This window comes from Rhopilema esculentum, chromosome 11 (assembly GCF_057945365.1).
Source record: "Rhopilema esculentum isolate cy_ngs chromosome 11, ASM5794536v1, whole genome shotgun sequence".
In the NCBI taxonomy this organism is placed as follows: domain Eukaryota; kingdom Metazoa; phylum Cnidaria; class Scyphozoa; order Rhizostomeae; family Rhizostomatidae; genus Rhopilema; species Rhopilema esculentum.
Genome location: NC_142825.1, coordinates 13,672,202 through 13,694,395, shown reverse-complemented (window position 1 = coordinate 13,694,395; position 22,194 = coordinate 13,672,202). Strand labels below are relative to the sequence as shown.

Sequence of the window (22,194 nt, the reverse complement as noted above, 5' to 3'; positions counted from 1 at the left end):
TAGTACGTAGTACGGATGGCAATGTTGGGAAGTTTAGAAATGAGGTACTGTTTTTGTTGCTGATCGATGGAGAGAGAGTCACACATTTTGAAGAATGAATTGCAGGAATTGCCAAAGATGTCAAGAGAGCTCATAGAAAGATTAACAAAGGAGACACATTTAAACTGCCCTTCTAAACCAGATAAGAGAGGAGCATACTTGCTGTGTTTTCTTGTACAATAATAATAATAATAATTATAATGATAATAACAATAATAACGATCGATTTATTCACAGCATGGTATGATATAGATATGTATGTACAGGCTTATTTAGGCCTTCTTTGCAAAATTTAAGAATAAATATTCAACTACATGTATATAACAATTAGATAAATAAATTGAAAGAAAAGAACTTGAAGATTAACAGACTTTTTGAAAATTTTACAATGAGTTTATAGTTATGTTTTACTCTTTTCACTCCAAGGCGATTATTTTCTTCATTTTCTAGTCACAAAATCCAACATGAGCTACGTAGCATCAGGTTGCAACAACATTCTTCTCCTTTCCATTTTTTTATCTGAATTAAACTGGGCAATATTTGATGACTCTTGTATTTCTGTGCACAACTTATGCCATAATTTTTTTTATTATTAGCTAGCTATATTAGGATAAGCAACGAAAGGAGCATCGTGGCAGGGAGCAGGAGGGGGGGGGGGCAGATGTTCCCTAGCTTCGACCATTCCAAAATTGTCGGCAATTTCGTATCTTTTTGGCTAAAGAATATTGGGCGTTAATAGAATGCTATGAAAGTTCAAAGATACCAATCCATCCATCCATCCATCCATCCATCCATCCATCCATCCATCCATCCATCCATCCATCCATCCATCCATCCATCCATCCATCCATCCATCCATCCATCCATCCATCCATCCATCCATCCATCCATCCATCCATCCATCCATCCATCCATCCATCCATCCATCCATCCATCCATCCATCCATCCATCCATCCATCCATCCATCCATCCATCCATCCATCCATCCATCCATCCATCCATCCATCCATCCATCCATCCATCCATCCATCCATCCATCCATCCATCCATCCATCCATCCATCCATCCATCCATCCATCCATCCATCCATCCATCCATCCATCCATCCATCCATCCATCCATCCATCCATCCATCCATCCATCATATTTTTTACGAATTCTCATGTTTTGGTTACCTGCTAGACTTCACAAAGAGCCACGAAAATTTGTCACTGTGGAAGTTTCTATGCAAGAGCCTGTTATTAGTTGTCCCAGGTAGGCCCAATTGAAGCCTTGGTTTCTCTCTCCCCTACGTATGTGCCTTTTTCGAATTACCATTAAACCTTAAAATGAACATTTCTTCTAAATCACCAATCCTAGGTAGGACTAGGGTAAAACGGCTTAGCTAGAGTGGAAGCTCTAAAGACGTTTGTTGTAACTGCTTTTCTCAGATTACCAATTACATTACGTTAAACATAGAATTATGTGATACAAAAAGACACGAAGGCTCTCAACGATCACGAATGTATGACCCCCAAACTGTTTATTTTAGAAGCAATTTAATTGGTGTAGCGTAGTTTAGGGCATCTTAGTTCGATGATTATGGGCCCCTGATCAAAACGGTCTTCCAAACTATTTTATATCTTTGTTTTTAAGAAGTTGCGCCAATTCACCTTGTTTTCAAAACGAAGACTTTCTTGCAGTCCGTTCTTCGAGGCTTCGTCTCAGCTTTTTCCTTAGGCAGCCTAGAGGCCCCCGTTATGCCACGTGGCTAGTAGAACTGATGGAGCAACCCTAACAGTTCAGACCTCGCGTTTCTGATTGGCCTGTTTCGATGAACTGATTTTCATGAGTTTCAAAGACAAATTTTAGGATATTGAAATTGAATTATTACGCTTCCCTGTTAGATGATAGATAATGTTAAAACGATTAAGAGGTCCGAAAGAATAGCAATGACAGACAGACAGAAAGAAAAGCAAAAATATTCGCTGAATCGACGAAATGCAAAATGCTCTAATTCAAAATCTTAGTGAAAGCAAATATTGGATACTAACAATTCTGGTAAATATAGCTAGCCACAAATATTCGTCACGGTGTCGAGGTTCTATGCAAGAGCCTGTTATTAGTTGTGCGAGGTAGGCTTGGTTTTGTTTAAGTTCTCTCTTCCCTAAGTATGAGCCTCCTACGATTTAACCCCTAGACCATAGAATGAGCATTTCTACTAAGTCACCAACCTGATATGACAATTTTTTAAAAATGAATAACATATGTCCATTCTGAAAGGGTTTTTAATCGCAAATGGCAAGCTATAATAGAGGAAACATTTCAAAAATGTTATTGTTTGACGTCCAAAATGCTTCGTTTCTCAAAGTGAACATCAAGAACGCAAATTGTGACAAAAGTGAACTAATTGTGTGTTAAAATATAGAACTTCTAGACGTGAGGGTTTATAGTATGCAAGAAACTAAGATGATGTAAACATGTGCTAGAACAGATAAACACCGTGCAAGAACAAATAGTACCAACGTAGATATGATTTTTGGTAATGTCAATCTCAAAAGCTCGTTATCTGAATTCATCAAAAGCAACCTTCCGTTTCCATACTCCATCTACTTTTTTAGAGATTCCTCTTTTTGTTGCTGCCCAAATCGCCTGGCCGGAGTCATCTATTATCCAAGAGCTTTCTGGCAACTCTGGTAACAAATCAACACTGGCTGCTTTCAGAGCTTTTCTTATTTGCTGTTGATCCTTTACTTGTGTCCATTCGGAATCTTCCATCTGATCAAACACACTGTATGGGTAATAAGAAATAGCATAAGATATTCCAAATCTGCTCAATCCATAGACAGTTTTCTTTTCAACATCAACACCCATCAGTGAGGAAACATAAGGCAGCTGTCGCCAAAATTCATTCTGCTTCTCTGTGAAAAAGCAAGTGGCAGAGTCTCTTGTCGTGTGTGTTTTATTTTGATAACAGAAAAAGAATTGCTGATTTACTTCGTCATAAATCATGCTGAATGCTAGAGACGGCAATCTCACTGATTTCTCCCTGATATCTCTACTCTGGTTAATTTTGCATTTGAATGGCACATTCCTCTCTAAAGTCGAGTTCACAGTTCCATTGAATTTTGCCAAGTTGTTCTTATACGCAAAATCAATGATGATATCTTCATTGCAGTTTTCTCCTCTTGATAAAGTCTTTGGGTATTTTGCCTGGAGTGTTATCGAGAATTCCTGCCTGTTTAGCAGCCACATTGTATCAGTTTGAATCATAATAAACCCAGGCGTGGTTGTGTTTCTGGACGGGGGTAGACTGAAGCGACTTGTGTTGACGAATGCCAGTGATTTCAACTGAAGAAATTTGGTATTGAAATAAATCATGAGAGTTACACCATAAGCATTTGAGTTGCTTTTTCCAATCAAATGGGAAATTGAGAGGTTTAGGTAAAGATAGCTGTTTTCAACCAAATTATCCAAATTGAACGTTGTTAAATTAAACTGAAGATTGCTCGAATCTGTCTTGGATCTTTTGATTTGATACGTTGTTGAATAAGCCAGGATTCCAGCCTCAGTTTCTGTGGTTATAGTTAGAAAGGTATTGCCCATTGGATGTGCAGCGTCTACCACCTTGAAACCAAAGCATAGAGTTACAATTCATAAAAGAAATTTGTAAGACGGCTCAAGAAGTGATATTTTGTTATCAAATAGAACAAATATCTGATGCTAATTAATGTTTTTTCTGAATCATCTTCAGCCGCTGAGCAAAATTTTTTTGTTGCTATTTATCAATTTTCTTTGATCTTTCTCTTTAAAGGCAAAATCTTCTGTTTGCTTTTATTTCTCTCTTGCTGAGCAAGTTCCCATTTTTCTTCAATACTTTTCTTTATGATCGATTTAATTATCTCGACAGTTCACCGTACTATTTCGAGTAAACGCTCTTTTAATCCCCAATTCGAATAAACTTTCCTTCTTTATCAAAAAGCAGCTATATTGAAATAGCGAAAAATATATAAGCGATTAATAGTGTAATTGCGAAACGACGCAGAAGGAAATCTTATATGTTTTGAAACCGGGAACTTCATGATTTGCAGAGAGCTCCTTCGATAAGTAATACACCGCTGACGTTTAGAGCAGCCGTGACGAAAAAGGGTTGTAGATATAAGAAATATCCGTTTTCTATTAGTCAGGTTTTCATATATCGTAATTCATCGGCGATGATCTATGCAGCTTCATGATGGTCTATGACAGTCTGCGATGGTTTATGACATATGAAAACCGGGTCATCGGGAACCATCGGCGATTATCCCCAATCATCGCAAAAGTCAAAATAATTTGACTTTCCCGACGCTTCCCGACAAACAATAGTAAAGAGAACAATGGATCAGGAATGTTCTCTAATAAAATGTTCATTTGAACTGAAGGGAGGGTAACTGTTTCGCGGAAAAACTGGAATGTTTTCGATAGTACAGAGAACATCAAAGGGGCTATAATTCCTACTTTGATTCCTAGTCTTAAGTTTGAGTTTCGTCATTTTTTCAAGGTGAATCAGGGTGAATCTTCAAGCTATGTCATGATCATTACATAATACACTAAACAGGCATTTTCCCAAGAAAATTCATACCCGGATTTGCCACTATTTTTTTAGCTTCATCGTAACAATGGCTTCTTCTAGAGCAATATTTTTCTGACGGGTGCGAGGGGAAAGTTTCTTACTTTGTTGTAATGAATTTTCATTTGCAAGTATATCCCGAAATTATCAATGTGTTTATCATAGATCGATGATAGTATCAAAAGTTGACTATTGTCCTTTATCAGCAGCCATATTCCCAAACTTTCATCAAAATTATAGTTTTGGCGCTTCAATATTGTTTATAGCATCGGGGATCGCCCCGACCATCGGGGATGGTCCCCGACCATCAGGAATGCTGTGCATCGGGGGATCATCACCGACGGGTTACGATATATGAAAAGCAGGCTTAATGGCGCGTGGATTATCGAAATCTAATCTATCCTTTTGCCAATGTTTGAGAGGTACGAACAAGATGGTGTCTTACTTTAACGAGGGGAATCTACAGCTTTCTCAGATTCATTTTTATAAGGTTTTGACCAGCTACAAATTCAGGTCATTGCTGCTGCAGTAACATTTGACTGTCACAAATTGCCTGAAAACAATAAAGTCTTTGAAAGTCACTCTCCTTTCTTTCGCCTACTGGCCACATCGCGAGAGCCACTAGTTGTTAGGTCTTCATATAGATAAAACACAGAATTAAATATTTCAATAGATGTGTGTATTTTTATTTTTTAAATGGTAAGCTTTTTGGCATATAAGATGAGGTCATCTTGAACTCAACATATGATTGCATATCAATTTCATATTCTAGAGGGATTTTTGATAAGACAGAAGCTTTTTGAGCACTAAAAGGAGTTTGAAACGGCACGGTTCGGAGAAAGGATGAAGCAAGAACGCATTTTGGCGGAAATAAAGAGGGTTAAGACAGGCACTCTTCAAAATATAAACGACAGATAATGGTCGAAAGTAAGCTAAAAATTCTTATCCATTTGTTGATCGGAAGTAATGTGATAGGAAGAAAGACACATTTGATTTGTTGTTTGTTTTTGACCAATCAGCGACCGCTAATCTCTCACCTAGTTGAAGTGTCCAAGAGAGAAAAAAACGCTTTCTGTTTACACAAGTCGAGATCTTTTGTTTGATGTAGACAGATTACAAAACTCCTAACTGAAAAGATGACGTGGCCTGTCAAATGACTTGATATTATCGTCGCTTTACATTTTTCCACACTCTGGGCGTGTAGAATGAAATTCCTCAAAATGTACAAATTTTGACTGATATAGCTATATGATCACATGCTCTTTCCCAATCAAACCATTGTAATTTGTTGTTTTTGAATAAAAGATAGGCAATTTGCATTACCATCTACCAATCTACCTACAAGAACTTTGAAAGGTTTATCATACAAGTAAGGGCCACTTATAATTTTAACCCTTAGGAGCATGATGGAAGTCACCATTCAGGACGTGTGAAAAATGCACGGTCAGCAAAAAGTTTGATCATCGAAGTTTTCAAATCCGATAATAGCGTCGGAAAGAGCTTGAAAACTGAGTGAACTATTGTAAAATAATACATCAATTTGATTTAACCCACAACCAAAAAGTCATCTCTGTTGAAACTTAATGTTTGCAAGCAACCAGCCTCTCTTAAATTTGATGACATCTTTTGATACCAGCATGAAGTTTGGTACATATTTCCTAAGACGATGTTTTTGCAATCATCGAGCGGTTGCTTCAGTGACGTTTTGTAAAAAGAAAACATGCTCAGTTCAATCAAGAAACGCTGACGGTATATTAACAAATATTATCAGCTCCGCAACAATTTGATTGAGATGTACGAACATGATAAAAAAGCTGCAAATGGAAGGCCTGAATAAAATATGGAGAGTTATAATGATTTCTTCTATCCTTTTTGAAAGAAAGAGAAAATTGTGAAAAACTAGATGATCTGAAGAAAGAATGTAAAACCACGAGAAGAGTTAACTGGGCGGTTCTATTACCGATATACTGCATAGGTAGCAGCATCTTTTGCTAGAAAATCATTCTTTAAAAAATTTAACAAAGCCTACCTTTCCGACAAAGTCGACTTCAAATGCATAGTAAATATCTCCCTTCAAACCAAACTGAATCAGAGCTTCATTATCAATCTTTCTAGTCCAGTCGGTCAGCAGGTTTATCTCACCATTGTCCATTATGACAGTTCCATTATCAACTGTTGTCGATGCATTTATCCTGCGAAAGTGAAACTGATCATTGCTTGTCGCAAGGCTAGAGAAATCTGGGGCCGTAGAAATATGAACTGACATGTTTTTCGTTATGGTACCGAAGAGAGATATTTTACCTGTGAATATGTCATTCACAAACATGCTAGACGATGGCGAAAGTTCTACACTTACAAAACCCTTTGATATGGAACATCCAAATAACTCCATTCTCAAACAGGTCGAGTAATCAGAAGCTCTTGCTGTTGGAACAACTCTAATGAACCTCATTTGTATGTTTTGAATCCAGTTAACCTTTGTTTCAAATTGGTCAGTATGTTCCCCTTGTAGACCGTCCAATTCCACAGCGGAGCTTAAACCTCTATTGTAAAACTCCCAATTTATTCCGTCATTACTGTACTCTATTTTAAATTTAGAAATTCCATTTCTGCCGTTTAAACCACTACCTTGAATAGCAACAGCACTTAATATTTTTCTGGTTCCGAAATCCACCTGTAAGTATTCCGACACCGGTACATAAGTACCTGAACACCATCCCGGTTTAGAAGAATGCAATCTAGCAATATGAGGCATGTGGTCGATGTCATTACTCCAACTTGTCCTTGCATAAAACCTAGAATCCGGTATTTTTCTGGTTCGCACTCCAAGTTCATTTGAACAATCAGCAATTCCATCCCGTTCATGAAAAGTCTTGATGCTGACTTCAATAATTGAAGCTCCTGACCCCCCAATCTTGTTAACAGATTTCTCCCAATCTTTTCTCACCTGTCCTGTATAGCCAACATATGCCAGAGACATATTGACATTTGGAACAGGGGCAGTTGCAAATGTTGCAAAACACCAATCTTTTGTAGCGCAAGAGCTAGACCACTATTCATGTTAACTGAATCCTTTGCTGACATGAACAGGATCTTCCCTGGGGGAAGGTTATTTAGAAACGTTGCTAAATTGTCTTGATGTACTGTGCTGCCGAAGACATCGTAATTCATCCTATGCTCAAATAGGCCACTTCTGAAATCAAAGAGAACGATATCTATCCCACGCATGTTTAGACTGTGTTGACGGCCATTGACTAGCACGTGACTTTTGCAATGAGCACAATCAGTATCTGGCGGGATGTCCTTACAGGATTCGGATATGATCTTGACTTTAAGTAAATCTGAAATATAGTTAAATTATGTTTAGTATATATGAAATTAGATAAAATATTTCAAACTGGCTCTTTTATTTGGAATTAATTTCTTACTCGGAGAAAAACATCAACATTAATTAAGATAAAATGATCCCTCATCAGAAGACGTTGCCACATCCCTCATCAAATCAGGTTTTGAGGCTACACACCATCATCACAGGAAGCAGCGTCGGGCCGTTCTCAAAACTTTATCGAAGAACTGGAGAAGAAGTTCGAGGGGAAAATCCGTCTTCAAAACTTTATCGGCAAAGAAACAGACGAAATACTGCAACAATTAGGGTCAGTCGACAACTCGAGATCTACAACAAACGGATAAACGAATTTCAGGATTTAAAAATAAGCGTGCAAGAGTTGAAATTGGAGAAAGGGGATGGCCCCGTTCACGTTGGTATGTGGAGCATCAAAAATACGGAAGAAATTTTGAGCCTATTTTCGCACAACTAAAAGGAAAATTAGACTTTGCTTCAACTGTATGTGATCCAGTCACAAAATCATAGAACGTAGGATGAAAAGTGGATGCCAAATCTGTGATGGCAAACACCATAAATCAATATGTGACAGGAAGGCTGAACAATCTCTTTTAGCCAAAGGGGGAAAAGGAGTTAAATCCAATTGTTGTCGACAACGTAAACGGAGTAAAATGCAGAGCCTTGTTAAATACAGGTGTCGAAAGTTCGTATATCTCAGCCACATTGGTGAACCTGTTGGGTATAAAGCCAGTGTTGAAACAAACTAGGCAAATAGATAGGATGCTGAGTACAGCACACAAGCGCATAGAGATCTACAATGTGGAAGTTAACAGCATTAAGGATGATTTCAAATTGGAGATTGACGTAAGTAAGTAGGTCGAGAGGTGCTTTAAGCTATAAAGAATCCAAGATACGAAGATGTTCTTAGAAGGTATCAACACTTGCAAGGAGTGAGAATGGATGATATAGATCTAAAGCCAGAGCTTCCAGTTCACCTAAACGTGGGAGCCTCAGAGTTTGCAAAGATCAAAACAAATGCCAAGGTAAAAATTGGTAAACCAGGAGATCTTGTAGGAGAGCAAACCAGATTAGGATAGACACTGATGTCTCCAGGAGTCGATACAGGGTAAAGTCAGATTTTTTTCTCTAGAGGCACTCTTGGAGACTATGAGCATCTTTGTAGTCTGGATTTGTTAGTCCTTGAGGATCGTAACAAACAAGAGGAGGATCTTTCAGTTTACGGTGCGTTCAAGTGCGTTCTAAGAACAGTTAAGACAAGATCTACAAGGGTGCTATGAGCCTGCGCTCTCAAGGAAAGCAAAATGCCGAGAACTGCAAAATAACAAGACAGGAAGTATCGCAAGAATGAATTAGGTCATAAATTAGAAAGGGAACCAGAGCTGTTTATAAAGTACAATCAGATAATCAGAGACCAGGAGGCACATGGGATCATTGAAAAAGGAGAGAACGAACCAAGTGGAAAGTTCTTTTTATTTGCCTTACAAACCTGTAGTGAAGGAAGCTGCAGAAAGTATTAAAGCAAGGGTGGTGTATGATGCCTCTGCAAAAGCCAACAATTATGCAGCTTCATCAAACGAATGTTTAGAAACTGGACCGCTGCTGCAGAATCTTATATGGAACAGAGTGAAACCAGTCTCATTAGCAGGAGACATGAAAAACAGGCGTTTCTACCGATTAGAATAAAGGAGGAAGACCGAGATCTTTTGCGGTTTGACAAAGAAGAGAGGAAAGAGGGACATGCCGGTTTGCGCGCATACTTTTCGGTCTAAACCATTCTCCATTCCTGTTTGGGGCTACAATTAAGGGACATCTGAAAAATAAAAAATAAGAGTTTCCTTATGGAGTGAACGAAGGAAGACACAGCATCTATGTTAAAGGGCCTCTCCAGCCAAAAAAAAAAAATTTTTATTGACTAAAAGGTTAGCAATTGGTGCGTGTATTATGGCAAAGTCGTTGTTATTGCAAAATTCCAATTAGTTTAGAAGTTATAAGGCTTTAAAGTTGCACCTTTCCGAGAAAAAAAACGACGAATCAGTTTTGTGACATTCTGACGTCACAATGTGCTGCTCTCGTTCGCCGTGAATTTCGTATATCTTCCACCGAATCGTGAAGGAGTCATGGTCACGCGTTGATAACGGCATCTAAATCTAGAGCACGAGCTGTTTAGGATCGAAAAATATTAAATGTTTACAATCATTCTAAGTTTGCGGGTTGGAATGTGTCCATGCTGTGTCACGACTTTGTTTTGATCACATGTGTAGGCCCACAAAGCTACGGCTTCCTGTTCCAGCTCTTCCCTCGCGTATAATTAATCAAAATTGACACTTCAGTTGTTCTCCAGAAACGATGAACAACTAAAGGCTTCAGAATTGATATCTGAAATGCTCAAACTAAAAGCCGGTGGAACAGAACTGAGAGTACCATCACTTGCAGTGTTCAATTTGCGAATCGCTGTCGTTCGATTCGGTTTGAGGCGAGACTAACGAAATACACTGTGACGTCAAAATTGCGTCACAGTGTCACCAAACCGAAAACTTTTTGTCGGTTAATTCAATTCAATTATCGAAATGCAAGAGCTTATATCTCACAAACTGTAAAAAATATCGAAAAACAAATAACGAATTCGTGATCAGCAGGCTCAACTCCTTTAGATTGGCCAGTAAAATGCTAGTGCAAAATTTGGCTGGAGAGGCCCTTTAATGACATAATTTTATCTGCAGAAACTGGAAACGACAGTAATCAAGATTTTCGATGTAGCCGGCTTTAAATTACACAAATGACATTCGAAAATACCAGAATTGGAAAGTAATAATACAGAGAATTCAAAGCAGAGTTTTGCAAAACAATAGTTACGGTTGAAGACAGACGAAAACAAAGCTTCTAGGTCTATCTTGGAACAAGGTAGATGATACAATTGGATTGACCTTTCCGGAAGAACAGATCACAGTTATATCTAAGAAGAGACTGCTAAAAAGTCTTGCCTCAATATACGATCCTCTGGGAATAATCTCGCAAGTAATTCTAGGGGGTAAGATCATATAACGAGATGTTTGTGAAGCAAAGCTGCCATGGCATGAGGAGCTACCAAGAGAATTATCGGAAAATTGGAACAAAAGGACAAGAACACTACCAGAGAAAGTAGAGATCCTCAGAAGTATATCAAAATATGAAGAGAAGTGGAAACATCGATCTACATGCTTTTGGTGACTCAAGTGGAATTGGCACAGCAGGTTTCAGGTTAAGGTTTACAATCAACCCCAAGCAAGGATGTTACCGAAAGACCGCACTGAAGGATCAAGACCGTTCAAAATCGTTAGGGTGGATTTTGCAGGCCCCTAAACTTACAAAGTTATAGTAAAGATGGAAGGAAAAATCATATTTTGCACTGTGCGCATGCAGTTTAATTAGAGCTATATACATAACTGTTCTTACAGACCTGACAGTTGACAACTTTATGATTTGCTTGAAAGAATTCATTGCAAGAAGAGGGCATCCTAGCAAGATTTATCCTGACAATGCGAAAACATTCATAGCTGCTTCAAGAAAGATAAAGAAGATAATGATAGTTGAAGAAGTTCACCACATATTGATAATCGTGTTGTTTCGAGTGGCGCTTTAAGTATATATTCCACTCTTCTCTATTTTATCATGCAAAATTCATTCTCTGGCCAATTATAAAACGCATGTGTACTCCACTCCCGTGAACTTTGCTCCCATCAGAGAACTTTCACCCTCGTAAACTTTGGGGGGGGGGGGGGGTTCACCACTTCCTTTTGACGATGTTCATTTTCTGGAGCACAGAGTGAATAGATTATTCCTCCACATGGCAAAAGTTGTCACGGCAAGTAACTAGAGAAAAATTCCTAAACATTGAGAGAAGAAATTGGTAGAAAAAAGAATAAGAGACTATTCGAACAAAATAGAAACTCATGGCGGTGACTGTGTTGGAATCGAAAAGGGTCAAGCCATGGCATCTTTGCTTTGGCGAGTTTCAGAACTCCACAAAACTCGACACAACCAGTAGCCGTGTTGCCAGGTAGGCCTCAAGATAAATCATGTTGAAACCATTTTTTTCAGTAATGATAGCCACAATACCATTCAGCCTAGTGGTGTAGTGCTACCAAAATAACAAGAGGGGCTCCTGTACAAAATTTTGCAAAAAGAATAGCAAAAGTAGAAATTCGCCAATTTTCTCATTAACAAGGTGGTTTAACCCCCCTAAGCTCCCTAGCATAACACCCCTGAGTCAGGCCCAAAGCATGTCCTTCCACATAAAATGGTTCTGTTCACATTCGAATGGGTTTGGTAATTTCTAGCCTAAAACTGAGGTTTATTTATAAAGAAGGTCTTTGCGAATAAGCGATCTTAAATTTATAATCGGCAAATAATAGACAACCTTTAATCAAGATAAAACGAAAGAACTATAATAGTATTTATCTTGGTTTACTTAATTGGAGTAATACCAAATTTGCTGGAAGTTCAGAGCTCCCAGTAAAGCATAGTAAAAGTAGTGGCGTATAATGCTGAAAACTAATTAGGCTTAATCACAAACAAAAAGAATTCAACATGGCTACATTATAAGGTTGTATTGTGCATCATTCACATGATATCAACAGATCAAAGAAGCCCATTGTACAGAAACAACGTTGTTGTGCACAAGACAATGCACGAGTGTTAACAGATTATGATAGAGCACATATAGCCAAGATAATGGTAGAGCACCAGAGAGCTATGTAGCCAGAGAGCTATGATGAATTTACATCTATCTATTTTGATATATAACAAATGGTTTACCTTTATCGTCAAAGAAGGAGAATCTCGCGCGGTCTTCATCAGTACATCCATTGCTATGTAGGGTAAGCAAATTTCCATTGGCAGGATATAAAGCTCCATTCAAAGGATGTATACAATTAGTTGGTCCATGCTCAAGTAGAGAGAACTGGTTGAGTTTGTAATTTGTTTCTGGAGATTGACAGTCGTCAGTCAGTCGTATATATGAACTTGAGAAAATAACACATTTGCCGGTTTCAACGTGCCTCAAATGGTAATTATTCACATACTCAAAGCGATCGCATGCAAATGGATTCATCAGTTTGATCAAGTTCTCTGCAGAGTTATAAACCCAACATAGTCCACCAAAGTGCCGGATGATATAGTAGGCTTTCTTTCTGAAGTAGAATTTGTTGGTGTTTCCATCGCAGCCTGACTTCAGGACAATTGCAGTATTATTTGCAGGATCAGCATCTCTATTTTCTGGATGCAAACATTTGTTAGAGAGAAGATGTCGAATCACTCGATTGCTTTCATCGTATTGAAACAAACTGTTTGTACCACTGCATTGGCTTGACAAAGACAAGAAGCTTCCATCGCTTGTGGCATTGATATTGATGCATTTCTTTGTTGGTATATGGATGAGTCTTGCTCCTCCCTGCCATTGGAACTTTTCTCGGCAAAGTCGACCGTAAACCAGGACCTGACGGACCTCATCGTACTCTAAGCACTTTCCATCAAAATGGCGAATGTAATTGGTCTTTGACACTCCAAAGTTTGTGCCTACAACAAGCTTTTTTTGTGCGAAAATAAAGAACACAAGGAATAAGAAAAAACGTTCCATATCCACGGTCACTCTTTGATTAAGATACGAACAATGTGCATTGCAGCTTTATAGTTGTGTCATGACATATTGAAGCACCCCTTTTTAATGTTTCTATTCGCTTGTAAAGCAAATAAAAGACAGGTGGTTTATTTAGCCCATACTGTATTTTATAGACCTTAATCGATACATTAAAACCAATACAATGTTGATACCCTAGCAACGTCAACTGTGCCTGTTCTGTATGTTTATGAAAAACTCATAAGGTGTCATTGTATTCAAGCCTTTTTTTTAAACGAAGGCACTCTTTCATTTGATGCTAGGACGTATTAACCTTAGCTTTCATAATGTTAACAACAAGGTTTTGTAGCCATAACAAAGTCACATCATTGCAAGATGTAGTAGATTTTGGTGTGATTTTAGGTTTGATAATTTATAGTTGCTCAACCAGTTCTCAACAGAAAAACATGTGGCTTGAAATTAGGAAAGCAAATCTAAGACAATCATATCCGCTTTTAAAGAATAATGTTTTCGCAGGTCCATGCTTTGTCAAAAAAACTTTATAAATTTCATCAATTTCTTATTTCTTACAAACTTTGGACGTATTCTAGATAGCAAACATGACCTGTGCAAAGTTCATTGGCTTCTGCAGCAAATGGCAATTTCTTATTGTATATCAGTCAATTGCTGTCGACATCAGTCATACCTTTGGGTTTTTTTTATGATCACTTCTGCTAAACAATTAACAATGAATATTTTGATTCTGCTACGCAAAGAGCAATCTAAATTTATTCAAATTCCGAATGTTGATTATGCTGAAATGCAAATAGGCAGTCTCCCCTGTCCTTAGGCAAAAAAAGCTTAAAGTAAGGCCCGTATAATTGCTTTTGTAAAAAATTATAAAATTATTTTGATAGTTTGATTCTAGTATTATATGAATCATAAGGTATGCAACTTATTTCGGTAATTATGGCAATTATCAAATACAATCTTGGTACTTATTTTCAGAAGAAAAACATTTACCTAGTTAAAAACCTTCTTTGAGCTGTGTTTGACTTATAATTAAAAATACAGTAGATGATGAGGTTTGTTCACAGGCGGAATAAGTTTCTATCATTGTCATGGTTTAAGGTAATCAAGTAAATTGTGAGATTGAAAAATATTTATAAAAAACGATATTCTATGCGAATGTTTTGAGTTTGCTGGGAATATGCTCTTTTTGACAAAGGGATATCAATCAAAGATCGCCAGTTCAGAGTTAGAAAACTTTTCATATTTATCTTTGTCGATGCCTCATTTTCTCTCTTAAAGTTGATTAAAAATTCATCTTTATAAGGTTTTTTTTAATATAATCTCAGGAAAAGGCTACAAAGAAATATTAGTCCCAGAGAATCAAATTAAGTCCTATAGAAACGAGCTGTTTCTATGCTTTATTGAATGAACTCAGCTTACACCTAGCAATATTCCTGTGATAGTGATCTCGTAGATGACTTCATGTTATCAAACGACACTGCAACCAAACGAATTGTCATTCTCTTAATGCTCCTTTTGTGAAAAGTTACTTTTGTGACATAAGAACATGAAAAATCCTGATAAGCAAGTCAAAAAAGGATAGTATACTAATAGTAAATCGCTGAAATTTACAATCTTTGAAGGTGTTTTAAACATAGGCCATGAAAATTTATCTTCAACAGGAGTTTTGAAAGAGGAGGATTCGCACAAGTCAGGTCAACAAATTTCTATGTTGTTTAATCATAACAGATCTTTTTCAAAATTATTCTTAAAATTCTGATTTGGGAGTTAATTTAAATTGTCTATCTCTATATCGTTTTCTTTGTTTCAGAAAACCACAACCAGCTCACAGGAACTTGGTTTTCGCTCGAAAAGAATATGTAACAACAGAATATTGATGTAGTCTTTATAAACAACCCACAGTCAATTGACATCCTTTTGAATTACATGAATATGTAAGTTTCATTTGGTTGAGCAACTGGTTGATTAATCATAAATTCTGAACGGCTATCGAATTTTATCTAGGCAACAGTAACCATAAAATGTCTGCAATTAATGATGTTTTGTTACTTCTGAAGTCTAAAATGCTTCGACTTTTGCAGCAAAATTAATTGATTTGAATAGCAAATGGAATGTTCTATGACTGTAGCATACAGATGATTCAAACCACTTCTATCAACAGGTGACTTTTTCTCATTCAACGAAGATTGAAAGAAAATTAAGATGTCGCATTATTCATGTGTCAAGTACAGTGCCATTGTAGTGCTAGACTCTCTTCTTGTTAATGGTTATTGTTCTTTCATCCAATTTAATTCACGGAAGCTATGTGATTGCTTTAGCTAAGAAACATTCAATTTTAATTCAAGGGTATGTAACATAAAATTAAAAATAAGAGAGAAACAATCAATATCATCAACTAATTACAATTTTTTAAATAACATGACGAAATGTTGCCCAGGACACTGGAATAGACCAAATCGGTTTTGAGTCTAGTGCCCTATTGTGCAAGGTTAAATAAAAATAGTATATGGGCCTAAATGCTACACCAGTTTCTATTGAACTTTGAGAAAGAAAAAAAAATTCATATTGCAGTTAACAAAATAGAATTATGCTATATATGTTAAAAGGTAAAATGTTCGTAACCAAATGATAAAAAAATACATTTATGAATTTATAAAAATAATAAAAAGAACAATAAAAAGAGTGTGCAAAATTGGGATACAAAATATGGATGGTAAAAAGATGAATGTTATTTGGATTTAGCAAACTGTTCAAAGATGATCTGAATCACGAGAATAACTTTTCAAGAGCCAATCTTTGAAAAATTTATTTAAGGTGGGTTACCAATTGTCAATAAGTACACCTAAGTATTTTATACAATATTTTACTTCAATTGGGGTATCATTAATTTTTATACAGGTTTTAAATGATGAATGTGATTTCTCTTTAGATACAAGCAAAAAATTAAACTTAGCAACGTTTAGGGTTAATCGATAAGCAGAAAGCCATTCTCAGACGCTCTTAGATTCAGTATTTTCAATAGTTTTTAGGTTATGCCAGTTTATATGAGAGAAAAAATTCTAGTATCATCAGCGAAAAGATGGAACTTCAGAATTTCTGAGGAAGATGGCATGTCATTTATAAATAATAGAAAAAGTTGAGGATCTAAGACGCTTCCATGCGAAACTCCGTGGGTTATACGAGGTGACTTAGATCGTCATTTATGAATTTACGTGCCAGTGTGATTCTGGCTACGTAGGACGCACAACTCAAAGATTGGGGGATGGGATAAAACAACATGTTCCTTCCAACATACGAAACAAAACTGCCCCTCAAAGAGAACAGCCTCATCGATCTTGTAGGTCTAGAAACACTGTTAAAACAAGTGATTCTGCCATTGGTCAACATCTTTTAGACAACCCAGATTGTGCAAAACTCTATAATGACGACATGTTTCGGATAATTGGCAGAGCCCGGTCGTCCTTCCATCTAGCAGTTTTGGAGTCAATCTACATAAAAACGAAAAAGCCGCCATTGTGTAGACAAAAGGAGTTCGTTTTCTCTCTTGGACTCCATTGGTAATTTTTCTTTAGGCTCGCGGCACTGATTGGTCAACTATACCGGTCTTGTGCTTGCGTTTTTCTGATTGGCCTATTTCGATCCGCAACTGGGTATATATTTTTCCATCGTGTTTTTTCGGAACCTATTCTGACGTTTATGCTCTGAGGAGTGTCAGACGAAAAAGCTTTTAGTATGTCGTAAAATGTTTGTTTTTTTTCAAAGCCATTTTCAAATTCTGTACCGCAAAAAAATTATTCATAATTTAATTTAGAGAAATTATGTAAGTTAGAATCTACGTCACTCTTAAATTATGTAAGTATTTCTTGTTTATTTGCAAGTTTCGAGTTGATTAAGTTGACTTTAGTCAAATTACGAGATAGCTGTTGAGTTTCATTTACAAGTGAAGCTAATATTGTAAGAAAGATTAAGCAGATTATTATAATCAATTGTGAAAAAGGGAATAAGGATAACGCGTTTAAACAGCACAAGGGATGCACCAATGTCAACAAATGTTTGTCAAAATCAGTTATATTCCAATTTCGGATTTTCGTGCATCTTGTGTGAACAAGGTGTTGACGTTGATCCCCAGGGATAGAAGACGATGACGTATGAGTTCCGGTAAGGATATTGACGATATGAATGAGCGATTCATCACTTTCGATGTTAAGCTCTTTCACAAATTTTACATTATTCAAACATTGAACCGGAAAAGCATTATGAAGGCAGGTGCCACAAAAGAATTCTCCATCTTGTTCAGAAAGTTCATGAAATGAATGTACTGTAGGGGAATCTGTTAAGGAATTTGCTTCTGCTCAAAATAGCTGTTGTTTTAAGTCTTTCAGTAATTGAGTTAGCCACAAAAAACACCTTTGCTGAAAAACGAGACAAAGAAAGAGAATGGTTAAAACCAGGGGAAAGTTGTATTGAAGGTTTGAGGTTTTGTTTTGGTAAGGGTAAGGTATAGCGACTCCTGCCGATGCACCAACGGCCAATCGTCGCTTCTTATGACTTGATAGTAAAAATAAATCTTAATTTTTTATTCCGTGAGAGACCTGGTAATGTCTTTTGACGGACCTATATAATTTATACACAGACATTGTTGATGTTTCCTCATCAACTGTTATTGTAAAGAGACATTTAGGGGATTATCCACTCAGTGGCAGATATTATGTGGGAATGGGGGGCATTTTTTTTAATTTGAGCAGGTGCGACAAATTTGTATTGCGCAGTGCAGAATTTTCACAGATAAAATTTTTGATATTTTCCGTATTTCCCAAGGCCAGGACTGAATTCCGTAAAATAAATGTCTTTCAACAATGTGCCTCGCCTCGTCATGCTTAGAAAGGCCACTTTCTTACTTCCAGTTTTGGTAAAAGTAGTCACACTGAAAAGAGTAACAATATAAAAACCAGATTTTGGATGTGAATGTCTATTGTTGCACAAACAGAACAGAGGTGGATTCAAAGTGAGTTCCTTGGTGCACAGAACTCAGCAAGTTTTCTAACATACCGCTAAAAATAGTGTTGCCTGAAACAAGTAATATTTAAAATAAAAAATAAAAGCTAAAAATTCTAAGTTTTATCACAGTCTCTTCACAATCTTAAAATTGCCAGTTTCTTCTCTGTCGTGATTTGGCATTGATTGGATGTATGCACACCAGAAGTAATGTTGCGAGACTTTATCATCCGAGGAAGGAAGGAGGAAAAGGACTGATCTGCATTGAAAAATGTACAAAGAAGGAGAGTAAGTCCTTGCATGGCTATTTGAGAGAGACCGCAGAGTGGATGCTTCAAGCTGCTTTGCAGGAGAAGGTCTTAGATGAAAAAGAGAGTATCCAGAACTACCAGAAGAGAATGCGCGAGGAAAAAGTCAAGTACTGGAAGGAGAAAGCCCTGCATGGAGAGTTTGTGCGACAAACATCAGATATAGCCGGAGAAAATTCTTGGGTATTGGCTTAGGAGTGGTTTTTTGAAAAAGGAGACAGAATGTTGGATCTTAGCTGCATAAGAACTAGCTTTAAGAACAAACTCGACAAGTAAAGCATAGATAAGACTTCAGAGACACCTCTGAGTAGATCGTGTGGACACTCTACTGAAGCTGTAAGGCATATTATCAGTGGATGCACGAAGCTTGCCCAGAGAGAGTACAGGAAACGTAATGACAAGGTGGCCCTGCGGGTACACTGGAAGATGTGCAGCAATTACGACATAGAATGTACCGACAAGTGGTTTGATCATCATCCATTAGCAGTCGCAGAATATAGAGATGCTCCAATTACCTGGGACACGACTGTCTACACAGATAGAAAGCTGCAGCACATTCGACCGGATACACAGGAGAGGACACTAATTGACAAAGCTGTACCAGCGGGTCAGGACATTATCAAAACCGAGGACGGGAAGTTGACCAAATATCAAAGTCTAGCAATCAAAATTAAGAGACAACACAGAGCATTGAAAGTGACAGTAATACCAATCGTGATTGGTGCGCTTGGAACAATCTCAAAGAACGCAAAAGACCTGTCATAGGAAGTTAGACATTCCTGACATCGTTGGAACAGCTCACATATTACGGAAAGTGCTGTGTTTCTCTGCTGCAAGAATTACCCACAAGAGCATCATTGGACTGGAAAGAATCACACAATAATAATAATTAAAATAATAATAATAATGGAAACATTTCATTTCCAATTCAACTTAAACTACAACTACAAATCTCACTATTACAATGTAAATTGCAATGGGCTAGTCTGGTTTTACAAGAAAAAAACTATAACAATCGTAAGGTATAAGGAAAAATTGAGAAAAAAAAATAAACAACTAAAGTTAAAAAGGATGTAATTCCAGATTTTTCCATGGCTTTTTTTTGCAACAATATGTAGTACGTAGTACGGATGGCAATGTTGGGAAGTTTAGAAATGAGGTACTGTTTTTGTTGCTGATCGATGGAGAGAGAGTCACACATTTTGAAGAATGAATTGCAGGAATTGCCAAAGATGTCAAGAGAGCTCATAGAAAGATTAACAAAGGAGAAACATTTAAACTGCCCTTCTAAACCAGATAAGAGAGGAGCATACTTGATGTGTTTTCTTGTACAATAATGAAAACATTTTTTATCTTATATTCTTCTACTTACAACAGTAACCTCACTTTACAGGTAGTTACTATCGGCTAGCCTGGTGACAAGTTTACTAATTTTACAAAAGTTATAACATTTAAATAAATCATATGAGTGCAAAGAATCTTTAGAAGGAGAGCAGTTCAGGGTTTGTCCAAGTCTTATTGCGCATACAGAATATATAATAGGATGTGCGTATAATTATTGCTGACAGTTTTTTAATTATAAAATTATGGTGTTGGTAGTCAAGTTTTAGTTCATCACACATATCGATGAAAGAATCACAGGAGTTACCAAAGATACCGAGACAGCTGATAGATAGATTAACAAAGTTTACTTTTTTGAACTTAGGGCGTGGTTCCTTTAGAAGGGAACGGTACTTCTCAGCTTTACGCGAAGCGTTATTGTCCAGGTTAGTCTCGAACCCAACAGTTAATTCGATGACATACAGACAGTTAGAAGCAGTTTTGATTAGCATGTCGGGACGGAACGAATTGCCAGTTATGATACATGGTGATAAATAAGCGGGAATGTCAGCATAAATGAATACATCTCGGATACATTGAAATGATGAGGCAATGAAGTGCAGGGCAGAGTCGTGCCTCCAAGTAAAACGCCCTTGCTCAAGGTATTTGTTACATCCAGCTACGACATGAAGAAGTGATTCAGGCTGAAGGCAGAATGAGCAATCTGGAGAAGAGCTAATTTTCCATAAGCAGAGGTTGTTCCTTGTGGCTAGTGTGTTGTTGAGATACCTTATCGTAAAGTTGAAGATGTTTTTTGGAAGTTTACTTTGAGCTGCAGACCAGAGTGAGGTTAACTTTGTATATGAATGCTCAAGCAGGAATGTAATGATGAAGCCTTGAGATGTTAACTGAGTTTTGAGCTTTTCAGTGTTTTCAATAATAATTATAATAATAATAACAATAATAACGATCGATTTATTCACAGCATGGTATGATATAGATATCTATGTACAAGCTTATTTAGGCCTTCTTTGCAAAATTTAAGAATAAATATTCAATAATTACATGTATATAACAATTAGATAAATAAATTGAAAGAAAAGAACTTGAAGATTAACAGACTTTTTGAAAATTTTACAATGAGTTTATAGTTATGTTTTACTCTTTTCACACCAAGGCGATTATTTTCTTCATTTTCTAGTCATAAAATCCAACATGAGCTACGTAGCATCAGGTTGCAACAACATTCTTCTCCTTTCCATTTTTTTATCTGAATTAAACTGGGCAATATTTGATGACTCTTGTATTTCTGTGCACAACTTATGCCATAAGTTTTTTTTATTATAAGCTAGCTATATTAGGATAAGCAACGAAAGGAGCATCGTGGCAGGGACCAGGAGGGGGGGGGGCAGATGTTCCCTAGCTTCGACCATTCCAAAATTGTGGTAATTTCGTATCTTTTCGGCTAAAGAATATTGGGCGTTAATAGAATGCTATGAAAGTTCAAAGATACCAATCAGCACATGGAGGAGATTATGAAGACAGAGGAAGCCAAGAAACGTTTTCGAATGACAGTCAAACTGATGGTTAAGCTAATAAAAAACTGATGGTCAAGCTTTATTCACAGTCTGCCTAACCAAATCTGTACAATTTCACAGCTTCACGGAGCAATCTACCGGTCGCACGGTGTGACCCCATACAGATATATCAATTGGTGAAGAAGTCATGATATATCTACAGCACATGGATTTGGGTATTCTTCGAGCTGTTTGCAGTTCGAATCCATCAATACTTATGCCACGTTGTAGTGTCTAGATTCTGTTTCCACCCATCCATCCATCCATCCATCCATCCATCCATCCATCCATCCATCCATCCATCCATCCATCCATCCATCCATCCATCCATCCATCCATCCATCCATCCATCCATCCATCCATCCATCCATCCATC

At 37.1% G+C, this 22,194-nt stretch overlaps 1 protein-coding gene across 1 annotated transcript; it reads right to left on the bottom strand.

Moving 5' to 3' along the window:
* Nucleotides 1-2,160: 2,160 nt before the first annotated feature.
* Nucleotides 2,161-7,638, bottom strand: LOC148959039 (uncharacterized). The gene is made up of 2 exons (XM_089111413.1): nucleotides 6,658-7,638; nucleotides 2,161-3,646 (listed from the first exon to the last, which is right to left on the bottom strand). Exons 1-2 carry the CDS (start codon nucleotides 7,606-7,608, stop codon nucleotides 2,585-2,587), a joined length of 2,013 nt encoding a protein of 670 aa, XP_088967539.1. The 5' UTR covers nucleotides 7,609-7,638; the 3' UTR covers nucleotides 2,161-2,584.
* Between the last annotated feature and the right edge of the window lie 14,556 nt (nucleotides 7,639-22,194).